Here is a 19,356-nt window from a genome sequence, read left to right as displayed (position 1 = left end):
TTTAGCATCTTCCGGAGCCGAATGTTATTGCTATTTACTTTCGAAAGTAAAAACAAACATCCAACATTTATCTAATCATCGTACGGAGTTGAATATCATTGTTATTCATTTCCGAACGTTTACAAGGGATCATTCGACATCAACTTTTAGCATCTTCCTGAGCCGAATGTTATCCTTATTCATTTCCGAACGCAAAATCAAATATATGACATTAATTTTTGCATCGTAAGGAGCTGAATCTTACCGATATTCATTTCCAATTATTTTAGCATCTTACGGAGCCGATTGTTACCGCTGTTCATTTCCAACAGTAAAAGCAAACATCCGACTTTTTTGGTGGCCCGATCGGGCCACCAAAATCTTCATTTCTGAAATATTGTCGGCCCGACGTGCGTTTTTTGGTGGCCCCGGGCCACCAGGCCACAGTTAGTGTCGAGCCCTGTCTAATGAATGTAGATGATCGCAAGTGTAACAATGAAATATGATTCGTCCCCCCCCCCCCAAAAAAAACACAACAACAACAACAAACAAACAAACAAAAACATGCAAGAATGTTTGTGATTCCATAGCTGCGTTTATCCGGACATGAATCTAAAAAAGGAATTACAAAACCTCTTTATTATTATCATTATTATTATTAACGAACCATCAGAAAATCAAAGCTAATCTTACGTTCAGATTAACATTTTTTTTTCTTTTTTCATTGTCGAATTAGCAAACCTTCACAGTATCGACTCTCGAGCTAGCTTGTTTCATTTTCGGATAAACGAACTTTCACAGTAACGTGCAAATATTATTTTTTTAGTCGGGCATAAGGAAATGTTCAGAAAACGTGTATAGACGGGTGGTAAAAAAAAAAGGAGAAAAAATAGGTTTGAATTTTAGTTTGGCATCGCGTCTCTTTGCGTGGTGCTCGTTATTCCGAAAAAGACTAAGATTCACTATCCCGATGGTAGTTATTTCGAAACACGCATATTGCATGTGCGGATGTTTGTTAATCCGACAAATTTAATCATGGTTTGTTTAATTTGATTTGTGGTTCGAAAAGTTCGTTTATCTGAAATTGAATTACGCGGCAAGAAATTACTTATTTCGTTTTCGGATAAACGAACATTCAGAATATGGAATGTTTTTGAGTGAACAGGACTTCGAAATAACGAAACTTAATTTTCATCTTTTTCTCTTTTCGATTTAAGAACCCTTTTTTTTTTCCAGTTTTTGGATAATTGAACCCTCGGGAGTGACGATCTTTTAAAGTAACGACCAGTAACCTTTCTTCCCCTCTCTCTCTCTCTCTCTCCCTCTCTCTCATAAGTTTATGTCGTAGTTTGACATCTTTAATTTTTTGTTTGTCCGGTATTCATTATTCCTAAGATAATGAAAAAAGAAGAAGAAGAAGACATGAGATACATTTGTACGTATTCTATAATTCGTTATTCCAAATCTGAAACACGCAAAATCCCTGTGCCAATGTTTTTCTTCCGAAAATATGAGGGTTTGTTAATCCAAACATTTGTAGCATTATTCTGTAGTTTGGTTAGTGTGAAAATGGGGAAAAGGCTTGTTAATCTGAAAACGAATTGAATTTGTTCCCAGATTAAATTTCTTATTTCTTAAGTTTTAGATTAGCGAACCTTCGGAATAAACAACTTTTAGAGTAACAATCAGCAACATGTTTTCTCTTTTTTTCATAACTCAGAATAGAAATAATGTACAAAATGGAGAAGTATTTTAAAGCAGGAAAATAAGGCATTTCAAGTTTAACACTGTTTATTTATTTCATTTTTCTTTATCGGTAAGTACAAACAATTCTTACAAGAAATAGAAAAGGAAATAGAGAGAAAGAGAGAGAGAAAGAGAGAGAGAGAGAGAGAGCCCTATTATAGGCAAATTAAATGAGAGAAATAAAGAATCATTACGTTTGTAATCCTGGCTGGGTCTTCGACCTGTCAAACATTTTCCCTGTTCATTCCTCCAGGCCCCAGACTGTTCATGACCGCCAAGAATGCGCCAGTACGCGCGGTTTCTTTTATGTCAACATGGTCTCTCTCCTCTACCCCCCCCCCCCATCCCCAAGTCAGGCACCTTGCCGTCGTGGAATTTTTAATAGGGAGTTTTCGATTGGGTGAACGAGAAGGACGTGCCGCCGAGCGCAACCGTACGTCAAGGCGTCACGTCTGTACGTTGACCCGCTGCTAAAACACGTTTCGATTTCGGGCGCCGGCGTCACGTCTCGTGGCGTGTGCAGGAGGCAACCAGGCCCTGTGCCTAGCGTGCATATAAGCGGAATTTGTGACTCGTTTCTGTACTTGTCATATTTATTTTGTCTTTGACTAGATGCGTATCCTGGGAGGAATGATGTGGATTTTAAAACATGATGCATGGTAAGACTACTAGGCAAATGCACTGCTGCACTAGCTAGGCCAAGCACCAAAATCTGTTTGCGTAAAGCATTACGTGTAAATGCATGTGTGGGACTACGGTAGGCAGTTGCAAAGTGCGAAACAGTGAAAACGGGCAAATAAAGTAGGTACCAGAGGCTGTAGTTTGTATGTCAGCGCTGCTGCTGTGACGTATCAAGATCATAAGCTTTCATGCAATTAGAATATAAATATTCTCTCGAAAGAAAAAGGAAAACAGGTGAACTGAGCACGGATTTCCCGAGAGTCATCATGCCCTTCGCACGATACCCGAGAGGAGTGTGACGTCATAGCAAGGGTGGGTTGAGCGCGGCGCAACCGATTTGGGTGGACGGTGATAACCGGGGTTAACGCGTTCGAAATTTGTGCGATGAGCCGAGGGTCGACACTCGCGCATGCGCAGTACGTAAAAACTACGTCATAACAGGGTGACGCCTGGCTCAACGTGCAAATCGAAAAGTCCCTATTGTTTCTTGGTAAACTTAGTGTTCACTTTTGACCGCGCGTTACTGATTTGTGTTATTTTTATCTTGATTCGCGCACTGTGCTCGGTATCCACATGGAGCACGCACAACCAGTGACTACGCGACTCACCTGTAGGCAGCTAACGGCGAGCAGAAAATGGCAGTTTTTTCTGCTACCGCTATTTTCTACTGCCAAAATAGGCTAATACATCGTATCGGAATAAAAACTTTGTTCGATATCGATGAGCGTTGATGTGGCATCGCAATGCAATACCCGGGCTTCTGCAAGTAAGTCAGTGTTCGACAGTAGTGTTGTTGAAATCGTGACATCGCTAAACAGTAAGTTGTTAGTTTTGGGCTTGCGTGTGCATGATTTCATGGGTTTGTTGAAGGGAAAATGTGGAGAAAGAAGGTGGCTTCAAAATTATTTGCCTGCCCGATTCGGGTAAGCATTTTTCTCCTTCTTCAGAACACTTGTACGACATTGATTTTCACTTGCCCGAGCAATCGGGAAGTGCTTTAATGTCCGCCCTGCTATTAGACCTTGCTAGCCTAGTATTGTACCTCCTTGGTCTGACCGGTTTGAGGTCAGCAACTAGTCGCAATGGCGTGATAGCTATCATAGCAGATGTCATTTACGGAAGTTTTACGAGTGTGTGCACACTGGTGAAGCAGTGATGCAATTGCGAAAACACCGAACCTTGTCGATGTCGAAGATTCCACTCCTTCTCTTCCCACCTCCCTGGTTGGAATCTCGTATAGTCGTACAGTATTACAGTACATCGTATCGGGCGCGAACGTAAACAAACACACGTGGTTATGCAATTGTTCCTACGCCAATGAAAGTACTTCCATGACTTCGCTAATCACGTAACAGGCCAGGCACGCAGGCAGTGAGGATGGTGGTGCGGCGAGCGGCTGCCAATGCGGATCGGAGCAGTAGAGCCACTTCACCGCGGATTAATACAAGTACATACTGCATGCGAGCAATCGCGAGCTACGAGACTGGGCTGCACAAGTTGTTATTTCGATCCTCGTTTTAAAATCTCTCCTATTTTGATATTTCGCCATTTTTCGTAAGTCTGCTTGTTATTGTCAACATCACCATGTCTTAGATTATCAATCCTGTCATGGACATCCTCATGATTTCCAATTAAACGCCTCATGTGACTAGCGAAACTTGAACGTGCTAACATTACAAACGTAAGAAAAATAAGATTACCTAAGTAGCTTGAATTCCTGAATATTGACAAAAATATCTGTAAGAATTACAAAAAATCGAGAGAGAAATGTTTCTTCATTACTATTAAACCATGAAAAGTTATGTTTCGTTCAATTCGACTTTTACATAAGGAAATAAATTGCAAAAGAATCAGGTTGTACCTCCGTTAACATTGTACACACATTCACCGGGCAGAGTCCGCAAATCCAGTGCGTGACGTCAGGCGAAACGGGCATCTTTCCTGACGAATTGGCCCTTATCAGGCTCCAGAAAACCGCAGTTTTTCGTGAGCGTTTACTTCTTTCTAGCAACGCGAAAGCGAGGTAACAAAATTCCATTGCCTTCTATGTCTTCTGAGCTTTCTACTGATGCCTAAATTGCAGAATTTAATGATCTCTTTGAATGTCTACTTTAATGGGCAAAAGGGGGGGGGGGAGAGATTGAGAAAGGGAGAGAGAAAGAGAAGAAATGCATCAAAGGGAAAACATTGTGAATCAGTGTCATGTTATTAAATCTGTTTGATGAATTCTTTTTCCTATCATTTCTGATTGACTAAATTCTCCTTCTTTCCTCAGACCCCCAGTCTTTTCATTACACATGAAATCTCATTTGCGCCTTCTTGCTTCTTAAAGGAGACTCAGTGGCCTGGAGGCATCTCCCAGACTCTGAAAATTAATTCATGGCTGCTTCTTATTTTCATATGAGACTCTTAATTGAAGATGCCATTTGGAACCAGCAATGCACTGCTTGTCTATTCAACTGGCGTAGCCCCAGCTCCGCCAAACGGGGTGAGAGAGGCGACCGAGGCACACTTTTCCGCGCTGATCGGGTGGCTGAGTGTTTCCGTGCATTACTCATTCTCATTAAATGAGTCTTCTCCACTGCTCCGATTGATAAATCTGCGACCTCATCACACGATAGTAATTTACAGGGAAATATTGGCTTCCTACTTATCATGGTCAGGTTTTACCTACCATCTCCTTATCACCAAGTTTCCAACACCCCCTCCGCCCTTCCTCCCCCCCCCCCTTCCCCATTCCTTCTTTATTATAGTTAACGAGCTATCCCACTCAGAACTTCAAAATTTCTTCTACGTTCACCTCTCTGAAATCAATATCATGCATACTTGGCTTGTATGCATGCATTCGGGGCACAAATTGAAGCATAATTTGGTTTCTTCACACAGGCTGGGCAATAAAGCGGGAGATACGCCGCGGGAGAGAATTGGAGCGCCGTGTGATGTCAAGAGTCAATAAGGTGATGCATGTAGCGAGCTTATTAGTCTCGAGACGAGTAATGGGTGTAATATTCGTCACTGCTCCAATTCTGGGTGAAGGGATAGTGATTTAAAAAAAAAAAAGGAGAAAGAAAAATCAAGACCCCAGAAATTGGTCAGGTATGAGCTTTAATCACATGCTCATACATGCTGCATGGTATAACTGTAGCATCTTGGAACAGTGGTCAGGGCTCAGGAGCTTGAGGTTACAAGGCCTTGGGTTCAAATCCTGCCAGAGCCTCATGCATGCTATATCTTAGAATCAGACCTTTACAAATTTTGTGTAATATTTTTATCATTCTTGTACAAAGGAGGAGACAGTGAATTAATTTACAAGTAAAGCAAAATGAATAATGAAAATAAATTACATTACAGTAATTTCAAAAACGAAAAGTTGAGCTCTTTGTTTGACATGCAATCACCTTTTAGAGGTTTTGAATATTTCAAACCCACTCAAGAGGAGAATTTACGTGCAGAGCTAAATTTTGTGTGAATTTTGGATACACTATTAAAGAGAGACAAATGTCTGCTCACAAAGTGACTGGACTTTTTTTCCTTACATCAATATGCATGAGAAGGAAGTAAAATTATTCTCTGGATGACTGTACTTAAGATATATTGGTATTTCACTTTCTACGATAAGATATTGTACTTCAAACAAAAATCACCAATGTTCATCAAAGAGTTATTTGTAACTAGTGTTTTCACGTGAATAAGCAAACTATGCCAAGGCCAATGTGCTATTCTGATACTGGCAACGTTATGAATGAAGTTATTTATGCATACAATACTACACGATGTGGCCATATTGTAAGTTTACCATTACTGCATTATGTATTACATTATTGTTCTTTTCTTTTTGCTTTCTTTTTCATGTGTCTACACTAGTGTGTGTATATTGGGATATATGTGTAGGACCTCTGAAAATATTAGTGTTTGTAGCCACTGACAGAGCTACCCTACTAAAACAAAACTAACTAACTAACTAAATAAATAAATCAATTGATTTAAAAATAAATCAATGATTAAAAAATAAATAAGTAAATTGGCTAATGATGGCATCACCTAATTTCAGGTTCATGTCTGAGCTTACGAACATACAACAAATAATAATCAGCATTGCAGTGACCATAAAGCAAAAATAATGACTGAGATGTACAACTGCATAAAATGGATCTGTTTCCAACCACTCAACCACTTTTAACATCAGAGTACACCTACCAATCTTCATAATGACTCCACTTTCTGGGTCAATATTGCTCGAAATGCTGTTAACAAAAAAAAAAAAAAATCTTCCTATGAAACATGGCCCCAGGAATATTTCCCCTCAGTCAAATAAATGCATTGTGAGCTCACCCCTCCAGGGAACCTCATGTACTGGACTTTGAACGAGAACAGTCTTTCACTGTGCGTTCCCATAATGTGAACATTGCCATACAACTGCCTGGATAACTGAAAACACAATATTGGTACATTCAAGCATCATTAGATATTATCCTTAACCCATGCCCTCCCCCCCCCCCTCCCAAAAAAAAAGATATGTTTCAGTCAACAACTCTGTATGATTTTAATGTGTCTTTGCAAAACTGAAAGCAATTTCTGATTGTACAACAATATTCATTTTTTTTTTATAAACACATCTTTTGTATGAATTTTATGGAGCTAACTACTACAAAATCAAAACTTTCTACCATAAGGATGTTCATCATGAAAACCAGACTGGATATTCGCCAGTCTTTATTTACTCTCTCATGTCTGCTAACTACACCTGTATGAGTAGTTGATGCTATTTCACAAAGCAGCCAAAGTTAATATTTTGTTTGTTGTTGTTTTTATCCAGAGAGTGCAATTTTCATGCACTATTTCACATACAATTATGACTTTTAAGGGTGTTGCACGCTGTACAACCATTATGTCTATCATGCATTCTATCTATGATATCTTTTTGATATTTTCCTTCAAAGTAATTAGGAAAAGAGCCAACTGTTAGGGACAGAGAGTAATAATGAAAAGAATTAATCAAATGTAGGGACTATGGGCTCCAATATGAGAAGGGAGAGGTCGAGATTCCAGATGACTGCAGGGCAAATTGATAGTATTATGAGGAGTCACTTCATCTTTAATAGGAAAGACGCTTAGAAATCTAGCTGAAGGTCTGGAAAAAAAAAAAAGTCTAACTTCCTTGTTGCATACACATGACTACATCGTATTAGAGGTTTTCTTGATCATTGTTCAGGTACGATATACTAAGCATGCTGGATTGTTATCCAGGAACATGTTAAAACACTACAGGAAAAATTCAAAACAGTCATTTTAACCCCAGATAGGGCCTTGCTTAATAGAAAACTGGCCCGGCTGTCTTGCGCCCAATTACTAGTAACAGTAAGTAATGGACTGAAAATAAACAAATTGTCAGCCATTGAGTAATTACATGTATCTAGCATTAAATCATACTCATATAGATGGAAGGTCTCATCAAACTACTCTAAATGGGATTGATCAGTCATACCGTGAGCTTTAAACAGATGTATCTAATGCATGTATGCGGCTTTGTCTAAATAATTGGATTTGTGATTGATGGTTTGAAATCTGTCATGGTACATAATACAAAATGTGGATAGCCAACAAATCATGATCAATATTAATCTTCCATCCACTGCTGTGCCGTAAAAATGTGCTCAGTTCAAAAGCATATTCCACATAATTTACCGTCTGCAGTGATCTGTTGCACATCATTATAAGTGTGTGCAGAAAGACAAGACCGTTTCATATTTAATGGTGTTCTTATTTTCCTTTTTTTTTTTTTGGGGGGGGGGAAGGGTTAGGGAGGGGGAGGAGGTACAAGGATGTCAAACTGATTTCTCTGTAGAGATAATGAACAGGTACACTGAAGGACATTCCTACATCACCTGCAATATCAATTAACAGCTCGTTGAGGACAAGCTGATTTTAATATAATATTCATTTCCTATCAAAAGACACCTGCCCAGGTATACTTGGGACTAGCCTTCAATGGCTTAAACCAATATATACATGCAGATACTTCCAGTCTGAACAACAGTCATTTGAATAATATTTTTTTGTGTGATTTGGGCCACCCCCCCCCCCCACCACTCTACTGGGGAAGTCCCTGTAAATCACCACCAGCTGTTATTGCCAGACACAGTACCTGCTTGAACAAACACAAATGTATTGATCATAGCTGGTAAGCATCAGCAATGCATCTATTTGTATAGCTAGCACACACACACACACATAGTAAACACCCACACAGTCACATGCTTGTTCCAATGTCAATATTCTCCATAAATGCAATGTACAATTTGTATGTTATCAAGAGCTTTGGAAATAGTTATCAAGATCTACATAATGCGAAGATAAGATATCCACCTACACATGGGCACCAGCGCCAAACATAGACTTGTCTTTCATATTTACTTGCATTGCACATACCCCTCAACAACTGTCATGACAAGTGCTATTACGTTACTTGTTTTTTTGTATGTACCCACCTTGTTAGAAATACAATGCCAGCTTGTCTGTCTATACTTTATCAACTAAAGATCATCTGATATCTACAATTGTACTCATGTACCAGTATCAACTTTGCCTCCAACATCTGCTTCCTTCTGATCAGTGTGTTCAAAAGTTTTATGCTATGAGGTATGATATGCAAACTGAACTTAACGAAACTGAATCAAAGTAAATCAATCTATAGGAAGCACTCCTCACTAATCTGCATATTAGCAATGTGATACACTGTATCTTATCTGATATTACAAGCACTTCTTCTTTGCAAACACTTCAGATTTTTAGTTTCTCCATAAATGTTGTGGAAAGTTCCCCATGAGCCCTGCCCTGAAAAATGGTCTTAATATTTATGTCTTGACATGGACCATGCCTATTAATGTCTGAGGTGTTGCATAAAACAAATAGTGAACAGACTTAGTTTGTGCAAGACAGCCAGAACTCACAAGCTGTGAGTGATGAGACACTCTATAGGCCAACTCATACACATTCACCTTGCGCAAAATCTTGTACCATTACGCTTGTGACCATTCACTATCTGTTTTATAAACACTTGTAACACCACATACATGTAGCATTTGTAAAAGGGGGGGGGGGGTGTAGCGCATGTACCACCACCAAACACAGGATTTATGACGCTTGTGCTAGAAGCATACTCACATTGCCCCTGTCCTCTGGGCATCCTCCGTGTGTGAGAGTTTGGAGAGGAGATCGATGAGCTGGAAAAAAAAAAAAAGAAAAAGAAAAAAAAGATGTCAATGCCAAAACAAGTAAAAACAAAAACAGTTTGGGAAAAAAAAATCACAGGGGCCATTAATGGTTTAATGACTACCATCTACAGAGCGGTAATGACCACAAGGCAAAACATTCAAAAAGGCTAATGGATGGGGCCTCTATTCGATAATGATGAGATCGGAGAGAACTCTGAATGTATCACTTTGACTGTCAAGGTCTGTATTAAAGGCATTTGCTATTTCGATACTTACTTCGCCTTATCCACATCTTGTCTTAAAGATGACATTTGATTTTGATGTAATGGACTTTATCGTAAGTTTTTATTCCAAATGGTCCAGCATTGAGATATGGAAATATGACTAGCTCTTTATATTGATATAAGGCTATACTAAAAACACTGCCCTTTTTGGAAAGAAAAAAAAGAAGAAGAAAAGAATAAGACCAGACAATTTGAATGTACGTATCAAGCCTGTAATGCATTCACCCGAGCAAACATACGACTGTTGTTGTATTTAGGCCAATTTCCGTTTAAGATCCAAGCTTCTTAATTGTTTCTTAAAAAACATGTACTTCCCTTTCAAAGATGCACTTTTAGAATAAGGCTTTATGACACAGGATACAGCAGTAAGGAGTCTGAAAAAGGCTTGCACTACCTTTTTCCTTAAAAATACAACAAAACTTTTAAATACTGTAAAAATATATTGCATAGCATAAAACATGATGTTCAAGGTTCTGAAGAATGATTTCACTTGAAAAAAACTGTATTTTCATGTGTGTGGGTTGTTTGTTTTTTCCCCAAACTAGGTGATCTACAAAATTGTACACTGATTAGTGCTATAAAACTGTCATCTGCTTGCTTTCATATCTGTCATCCCTTTGATTCCAATATCAATTTATCACTGCCTTAATAAGTGGATCATTTCCATATATAACACCATACAAATTGCTGTACAGTATACATTGAACAGTAACTACCACTAGTAAAGTAATTTATGATATGTGAGAGTTTTCACTGTAGATGAACAAGTATGGGAAACACAAAACAACTTGGCCAACGGATTACAACCAAAAGAAGACAAAAACATAATATACGGAGAAGCAGGGTGAAAAAAAAACTAATTATTTGCAAGAAAAGTGAGAAAAGGACAACACAGGGGATGGGAGGGACAAAAAAAAAAGATAGTAAAACTTGAATATACAGTTGTATCTCTTGCTAGAATTAATAGAAGATAATTTTAAATTTCTCAACTCAACTTCTGGTAATTTATATTTGAACAGGCTGAGAGCAATGGGTGTAATTACACTACAAAGGGCCAAAAATATTAAAAGCAATCAAACTGCCATGTATGCATCTCTCAATTTGCAACAATGTGATATCAAACTTTGTGAAATAATGATGGTACTACAACTATAGCTTGTTGAACTAAGAATTCAAGGTTATCATAAAAACAGCTCTGTCATTGGGAAATGAACTTTTTCAGTAATCATGTGTCTCCAAAATTGAGTGACATTTTAGTATTAAAGGTGGTTATCATCATGGTTTGGTCTCATGGCCTTTTGAGTCTATTGAACCCGAACGAGGATCATTCCGTTCAATTATCTCTGTATACATCATACCCAGTTCACAACATTCTCCACAAAAATAACACACAGTATTAAAGTAATTTATGGATCGGGCCGATACTCACCGAGCCAAAGTCTGACATCTGGTAGAGCCATGCTGGATCGAAGAAGTCTGCCTCTCTGATGTTGAAGACTCGAGAGCATGCACGCAGGAATGTTCGGATATTTTTCATGCACAGAAACTGTGGAAAAGCGGTCGAAGACAGAAAAAGATTTTGTTAGAGGTGATTGATTACTATATAAATCGCAGTTTGCAAAAAAAAAAAAAAAAAGATATTGAAAGCTTGTACAAAATACATGTCTCCTTTCTAAAGGCAGATACACGTGATTGAGAGTTGCTGCTACTTGTACTATAATTGCTAATGATTCAGTAATGTTTTAATAGTAAACTGTTCCGAGTATGAAGAACAGGTTTCAGACTGGTACATGCTTTTAACATCTGATTTCTTACCCCCACCCCCATCATCTGAAGACACTACAAACAAAAAATGTGAATGAAAGAACAATACAGTATATACACACTCTAATTTGTACTGATCTGGCATTTCCAATATACATGCTATGTAATCTACACACGCATACATGTAGTATATCATAACAGAGTAATCAATATGACTAACTGAATGACACTGCTGTGAAGATAAAGGAAAAAATATGGGTCAGTCGTTACACACTCCAGCATTCAGAAGCAGTCACTATACATTTACATGTTACATGCTGGGATGCATCTTGCACACACACAAACATACACACAGATGTGAGATAGACAAGGACATTGCATGTCTGAGCATTATTGTTGCAGTATATTCCTCCACTCATGAATGCACCTCATAAATACAGGGATGACTCCCTCAACCAGAAAATAGGTCACAACTGAAAAATGCAATGGGGTGTGTGTGTGTGTGTGTGTTGGGGGGGGGGGGGGGAGGGTGGATAACATATCAATGCAACTTGTGCCAGGGCATACCACCAGTATACAAGCCAAAGAGACTGAATGCAAATCTTTTAAAACCATCAAGTGCTGGAGTAATTTTGCTGCAGAATTTTATCATCTTGTACTAAAAACATGGAAACTCTGAATTATGAATTCTACAAATGTAGGCCTACATTTTCATTGAATCCTATTAAATCTAGAAGGAAAAAAAAAAGGATCAGAACAAAATTTCAAAAACTTTGACATTTGTCCATGTGAGATACATGTAGAAACATTCATATCAATCTCCACATGTGTTTACCAATTTAAGGAACAGTCTCATGAATAGTGCTTTTTAGAAGCTTTTTGTAATCCTCTGTGAATGAAATAAACTATGGAATATGATGAAAGACTGGCTCAAATAGAAGAGAGTGTTTTGCACTTTATGAAATGCTAGCAATAAAAGGAGAACTACATGTACATGTATCAGCATCTGGAAGCTATTGTACCATTAAACCACACAACTGTGGTGTTACGGGACTTGATGGGTAAACATCAGTCTCATAAGACAGGCCTCAAATGGTAAATGGTTGTATCCGACATTATACTTTGAGTGTAAGCTTGTAGAAGATCAAATACATTAGCCAGCCAAGGCCTAAAAGACCAAATCAATAAAAAGGAAATGAAACAAAATAGATAGACGTACCACAAAACAGAGAAGGAGAAAGGTTGAATGAGCATTCACACACACACACAAAAACGTACATAATATGTACCAGTACAGGCAAAGTATATACTGGTGTCACATTCGTTGGAACCATCACACACACAATGTGCATGCAGGTTTTGGTATGATTTTTTTTTTTTTTTCATTTTGTTTAATAAGAAAACAAAAACCCTTACCTAATTTTTTCTCAAATGAAAGCTTAAAAATAATCAGGCACCATGCACTCTTTATTCAGCAGGACCGGCAATATGTAAAATTGGATATCATAATATGCACACCCTGAACACTTTCCAGAATACTACAAAACAAAAACAACAAAACAAACAGATGAGCTTACGTAATACACATTTCTCCTTGCTAGTAGTTTTGTGGGTAATGGGTAATGTAAAAAAAATGTGTGTGTGTGTGCCATGCCCGCAGATGGTCAAGTCTCTTGCCCCAACAAAAGTGCATTTAGGAAACTTTGGCCTAGAACAAGCAATACCACAGGTCTCACTACCATTCTTGTGTTAAAGGTAAAGCAACAAACCAACAAACAACAGAAAGCAGACAACCAAAAATCAAAAGAACTGTATCAGCTACGCAAACTTCTTCAGGCCTTAAGTGCAACATTTCCCACTGCTAACTATAGCAGCACTGTTGCGACACCATCTCTACCAGAAATTCGCCCCGCAGATTGTGGGTCCCCAGCATTGGGAACATGCACGACATCATTACCCACCGTGTCCACACCAATCAATCCAATCTACCCCCAGCTGTGCTTCTGCACAGTGACGACAGATGGCCAATTCTGCGTATCAATTACGAAAGCAAATTCTCCTCACAGCTTCTCGTTCCCCCATCAGGCATTGCGGCCGGATTTGTCTGCAACTGCCCATGACCATTGCAAGTGCCGAATGACCACTGGTCACATAAATTAAGGACAGAGCGACTTATCAAATATTACGGCTCCACTGCACTGTCATAAATATTCATGAGGCAGACTTTTCATGGTAGTCAACCAGAAGTCTACAGTTTGTCACGAAATCATCATGTTGTCGACAAGTTGATCATTTTCTGCAGATTTTGTTACAATCTTGGAATTGACGTATGTTGTTTTAACCCGTTGAGGATGAGTCCCGAGTATACACGGGCAGGTGTCTATGGGAAATGCATGTTGCAGCAAAATAAGTCCATCCTCAACGGGTTAATATATATGTTGAGATCATTTATATGTACCTAAAACTTCTGAGCTGTGACATGAATTCTATTCTACTCTCAGGCATTCCATTCATTTCTGTTCAATTCCATTTGTGCTTATGATTGATATCTCATTTCTTTTCGACGTATGACCTATGACCTTTGAAATTAGACCATCTGGGAAGTAAAAAAGTGAAGTGAACTCTACAAGGAATAACACATAAGCAAGCACTGGAAGAAAATTCCACAAAATCTCCACAAAAAAAAAAAAAAAAAAACGTCCATGCTTGAGGGAGACATGGTCATCTTACATATTATTATATTAGTAGCCTGATAAACAAATATAATCCTTAGCCGTCTCATCAACTTTACAGGTGGGTTGGAACATGAAACTTGCTTTTGAAAAAAAAAAAAAATTTAAAAAATCCTATCATTGCTGGATACCAAAATGTCACTTATAAATGCAAGCACAGCTGTGAAACATATGCTTGGGAATTACCATTTTTCTTATTTTGGGTCATGACACAAAAACCTAGATCTCCCCTTCGAAAGATTACTAAAACTTCAAGTGGCTCCTCTGATGAGAGTGCCTGCACGAGAGGGTCAAGAAGTCGGGTGGAGAGACGAGACGGCGGGGGTGATGCTGATGATGATGAAGATGGTGATGGTGACGATGCATTGGGAAGGAGGAGGAGGATGAGGATGAGGATAAGGATACGTCGGGACGAGGAGCGGTGGTGAGTCATCCCTTTCTCCCACAGGAATTCATCATCAAAAAGCAAACAATACCAACAACCTCCTGAATGATGCGGATTGCAGCAGTGGGGGGTAGTGAGGAGTCGCTAAGAGTGGATAATCATTAGTCTCCACACCAGGCTGGTTGACTGTTGTTGCTGTTTGTTTTTTGTTTATTTGTTTGTTGTTGTTTTTTTTTTTTGGGGGGGGGGTTTGGGGGGTGTATGTGTGTGTGTGTGTGTGTGTGTGTGTGTGTGTGTGTGTGTGTGTCAGAGGGGAGAGGGAGAATGCCTGTCGCTCCAAACTGGCACAGACGATGATGACAATGGTTATCAACTTTGAACCCAAGTTTATCAAATTCTGGTATGACTATTAAAGTATGCATTCATGCCCCGCATCATTTCAAACATCAGTAATCATTTAAATTTCTATGTACCGACTGCACCTGTACAAGACCTTTGTTTTTCCCCGACCATTATGAAATCTTTAATAGGTTTAGGTGTTTTCTGTGTGATTATTTTCTAATCCAGGATATGGTTTATTCTAGTTGGATGTAAACAGCATCTTTCTCCCTACAAAGGCACAAAATGTTTACATTGCAATGCTAACATGTATGATAAGATATATTGAACTTTAATATCTGTAATTCAAACATAATTATATCAAACTATTCTTGTTTATCTTCAACATGTTTTAGATGAAGTTTCTACAGAAAGGATAAGTAGGAAACAAAAAGAGATCATAATATGCTTCTGTGCATTCTTTTAACCACCAGAAAGGTATTTGGGTTTGGGGCTGTTGGTTGGTTCTTCTGTTTTGTTTGTGTGTTTGTTTGTTTGTTTGTTTTGGCAGTGGATATCCAAAATATCTCCTGTTGGCCCTGAAGTTGATATGGTCAATCTTTCAATGTTTCATTTCAATTGTCAATTTTGATTTTATTTGATTTGAAATTATTTATTGATATCAACTTTGTCACAACAAAAGGCTGTATTGAGACAGATTTACATTAAAACAAAAATAAATATAGAAATAAGCAATGCACCAGATAGCCACAAAACGTATACATAAATATTCAAGATAAAACACGGTATAACATATGAATTGCTCTATAATATATCAAATGTTGATATCAGGGAGGGGCGATCCCCTAAAATACTCTTTTTAATGTATTTTGTTATCTGAAAGTAAAGTTCTCATTGACAAAGTGGCATGGGGACATCGAAGATTTGATTCATACTTGGTTGAATCAATTACTCCTGGGATACACCACACCATGCAAGAAGAACAGACGAATTGAATTATCTTCCGAGTAGATGCATCCATGGATCTGAATACATTAAAGCTGGCCTATTACGGGCATGGCACCCAAGGCTAACAGCAAGCATCCAACCATCTATCGCGGGGCCGTGCACAATCACGTGTGATGGACGAACGCGGACGGGGTGTCATCTGAGCACTGGCCGGATGACAATCATCGTCATCAGTAGAAAGCGAAGCTTCTTGTTTGGAGGAACATGAGCCACAATGAAATGAGGCGAGTAGTTTTCACGCAATAGATATACATATACCATCATGACTCACAGGGTCTACTCTCTAATAAAAAAAGATTCCATTTCTCTTTTGGCCAATAAACAAGGCAAGTGCCAAAATGTGTCTCGCCCATTCGCATAGAAGAAATTACTGTTTTTCTAACTCCCAGAAGTTCATTGACCCCATCCATGACCTTTAACCTTGTGGTGACCTTCAACTTGCCAAGGGACATCTACCATCCGAATGTGGTCACAAATGGACATATACATCTAAGGTTATGAGCCATAATCGAAACGCGCCGTAAAAAACTTAACATTGGGCCCTGAAGTTCATTGACCACTGCCTGTGACCTTGAGGTGACCTTCATGTTTGGTAAACAATTATACTTCGTAAAACCACTCTTCCCTCCAAGTTTGACTGTAATTGAAGTCCTCAGTAGAGAGTCATTCAAGTTTTTGTAGCATTACGAGCAGACGACGGATGGACAGATGCCGCAGGCGATCCCTTAGTCTCCCCGCACCTCCAGTGGGCTCGACAAAAATCACACCTACACATTCTCTCAACTTGTTACTGATTAAGGCTAATGTTTTCAGTCTTTGTGCTCTTTGACCATGTTAAGACAAGTCTCCTTTCATTGCACTACAATCATAGGATTTTTTTTTTCAAATTCTTTTCATATTGTTTAAACAGCATATTGTTGTTGTTCTGTTGTGACATCACAAATTGACATACTATAAAAAAAAAAGTTCTTGAGAGGGTAGCATATGGATGTAAGTACAGCTTTTTATAAAACTTTCATAACTTTTGGACTGAATCCACTTTTTGTGTTGGAAGAAAATACCAACTTTTAAAGAAAAATCATAGACATGGTTCGACGCTTTGCAGTGAAAATTGCAAAAAGGGAAAAAGTTGCAAAGAGGGAGAAAAAGTGACAGACAGACAGACGGAAAGACTATGTTAAGGTTTAGGAGAGATTCACGTCGGCATACAAAAAGGAGACATATCAAGTGTGAAATACCAACTTGCACAAATGACTTTGAACACACCCTCCTTTTCTGTAAATAGTCACATTTCTGACTGTTTCGTAAACTGCTCTCCACTTCTCTCCTACAAATTCCATCTCAATTTTCACACTTTTTTTTCCCTTCAAATGCTCAAATGACAAATTGTAGTCTGGAAAATCTCACCAGCAAATCTTCTTGAGGGGATGTGTCGTGGGAGAGGTCATGGTATAAACAACGTCAGACCTGCACATTGGGGGCGATAAGCGTGCGGCTCGTTAGAACATGGTTTACACTAGAGTGCACTTACGAGCCCCATTTTGCAATGCGCTGCATATGGTCCGTGAGTGACATGTTGATTCGTTCCCCCGCCTAAGGGGAGAGAAAGTTCTGGCGATTATCACAGCTATCCTGCCTTTTCCGTTATCATGAAAACCTTCGGATGAGGTCATTCAATCAAAATGTGCCATCTGCTGTTTGACTTGAACATGGACATCCCAAAGATTTCTTTGACGCATACATACGACAAAGGTACTATGATTATAGATTCTCAAAGCTTGTAAATGCTAGCAGCTCGAAACAGACTGCAAATTCTTTTTTTTTTTAAAGTATGGTGATCAAAAATAGAAAAATTGCTGACAAACTAAACAAAGAGTGACACAAAAACAAAGACGTAGTCCATTTGATCCCTACACTGAAAGAAAAAAAAAATCATCGTACTGTACTGTATGTGTGTACATCATTCCGTGGCTCGCCCACTTCACGAGTGATATCTGATATTTCCTTGTGCAAGTCGTTGCTTTTACAGCCCTGCAAGAGGAGAAATCTTAATACTGGCTTCACAGAACTCGTAAACTAACTTAGAGAACCCATGTCTTCGTCTCAAGTCTCTGGTTACACTGCACTGGTAGAAAAAACTGCATCTTGTTTCTCCTCCTATATGTTTCACAGCACGCATACTTGTGAGCATATTGAGGACACGTAACAGAGAGCCCGATAACACAATCACAATATAGCACAGTACATTGCCACATACATGTACACTGTAATAGCTCATACTGAGAAAGAGATACCAGGATGAACACAGTCGGGTATAAAGCTATCAGCCGTAAAAGAAGAAAAGATATGGCTTGAAATGATATCTAAGGAGGTTTAGAAAAAACAAACTAAAGAGAGAACAACACGATGGAGAAAGAGTGGAAAAGAATGCAAAAACCTGTTTAACTGATGTTATGAGTGATTCACTGTAAAAGGGAAAAAAAAAGGCTCTCTGGAATTTAAGCGAGAATTCAATGATCCTTCAGGAGAAACATGAAACACAAATGTATGCAGGGCTATGATGTCTAAATGGGAGTCGAGAGGATAAGGAGGGAGAGTGTGAGTGGAAGAAAGGAAAGTGGAGGAGGAGGGAGACAGAACAAATTTATGAACACAGTTCAACATCATCGTCACTGAATCAAATGGAATGATTTTATACTTCTATATTCACATGGTATGCATGATTCCAAACCTAAGAATATTGCTGATAAACAAGACAGCCTGCCCACGACTTGCCCAACATAGCAGTATATAGTGGAACACAGTGTAGACATTCAATATTCGAACAAGTGATCAAACACTTTGTTACTAATGTTCCTGGGAATAAAATATCCTCACAATTGAAGATATTTGCTTCATGTGACTATTCATAATGACATTGATAAAATATCAGGATAATACATGGATTCTCAACAACAACAACAAAAAATGTAAATGGAATTATAAAACATATAACACATCTATATATAAAAGTAATTGGCTATTACAATTTAGTGTCCATCTTGCTGTGCAATACATTGGTCTAGAGCAGAGAATCAGGAAGTAAATGGACTGACAAGGAAGACAGTAATTCTGTGTCAAACTGTCTCTCCAGTGGAATCCCACAAGGATGCTTTTGGCACCAGCCAAGGATGAGGAAATGGGAGGACACTGGGTACTGGCTCAGGGAAAGTTTGTACCATTTT

At 38.7% G+C, this 19,356-nt stretch overlaps 1 protein-coding gene across 1 annotated transcript in view; it reads right to left on the bottom strand.

Moving 5' to 3' along the window:
* The window catches only part of LOC140240457 (guanine nucleotide exchange factor VAV2-like), a 105,337-nt gene that overhangs the window by 53,035 nt on the left and 32,946 nt on the right, over nucleotides 1–19,356 (bottom strand). Inside the window, exons 2-3 of the mRNA XM_072320227.1 lie at nucleotides 11,334–11,450; nucleotides 9,571–9,629 (exon numbers count right to left, since the gene is read on the bottom strand). Coding sequence (XP_072176328.1) covers nucleotides 9,571–9,629; nucleotides 11,334–11,450 — 176 coding nt within the window. The remainder of the gene's footprint in view (nucleotides 1–9,570; nucleotides 9,630–11,333; nucleotides 11,451–19,356) is intronic.

Source organism: Diadema setosum, chromosome 17 (assembly GCF_964275005.1).
Source record: "Diadema setosum chromosome 17, eeDiaSeto1, whole genome shotgun sequence".
NCBI classification, from domain to species: Eukaryota; Metazoa; Echinodermata; class Echinoidea; order Diadematoida; family Diadematidae; genus Diadema; species Diadema setosum.
Note: the sequence above shows the minus strand (reverse complement) of the source record. Positions and strands in the feature narration are given on the sequence as shown.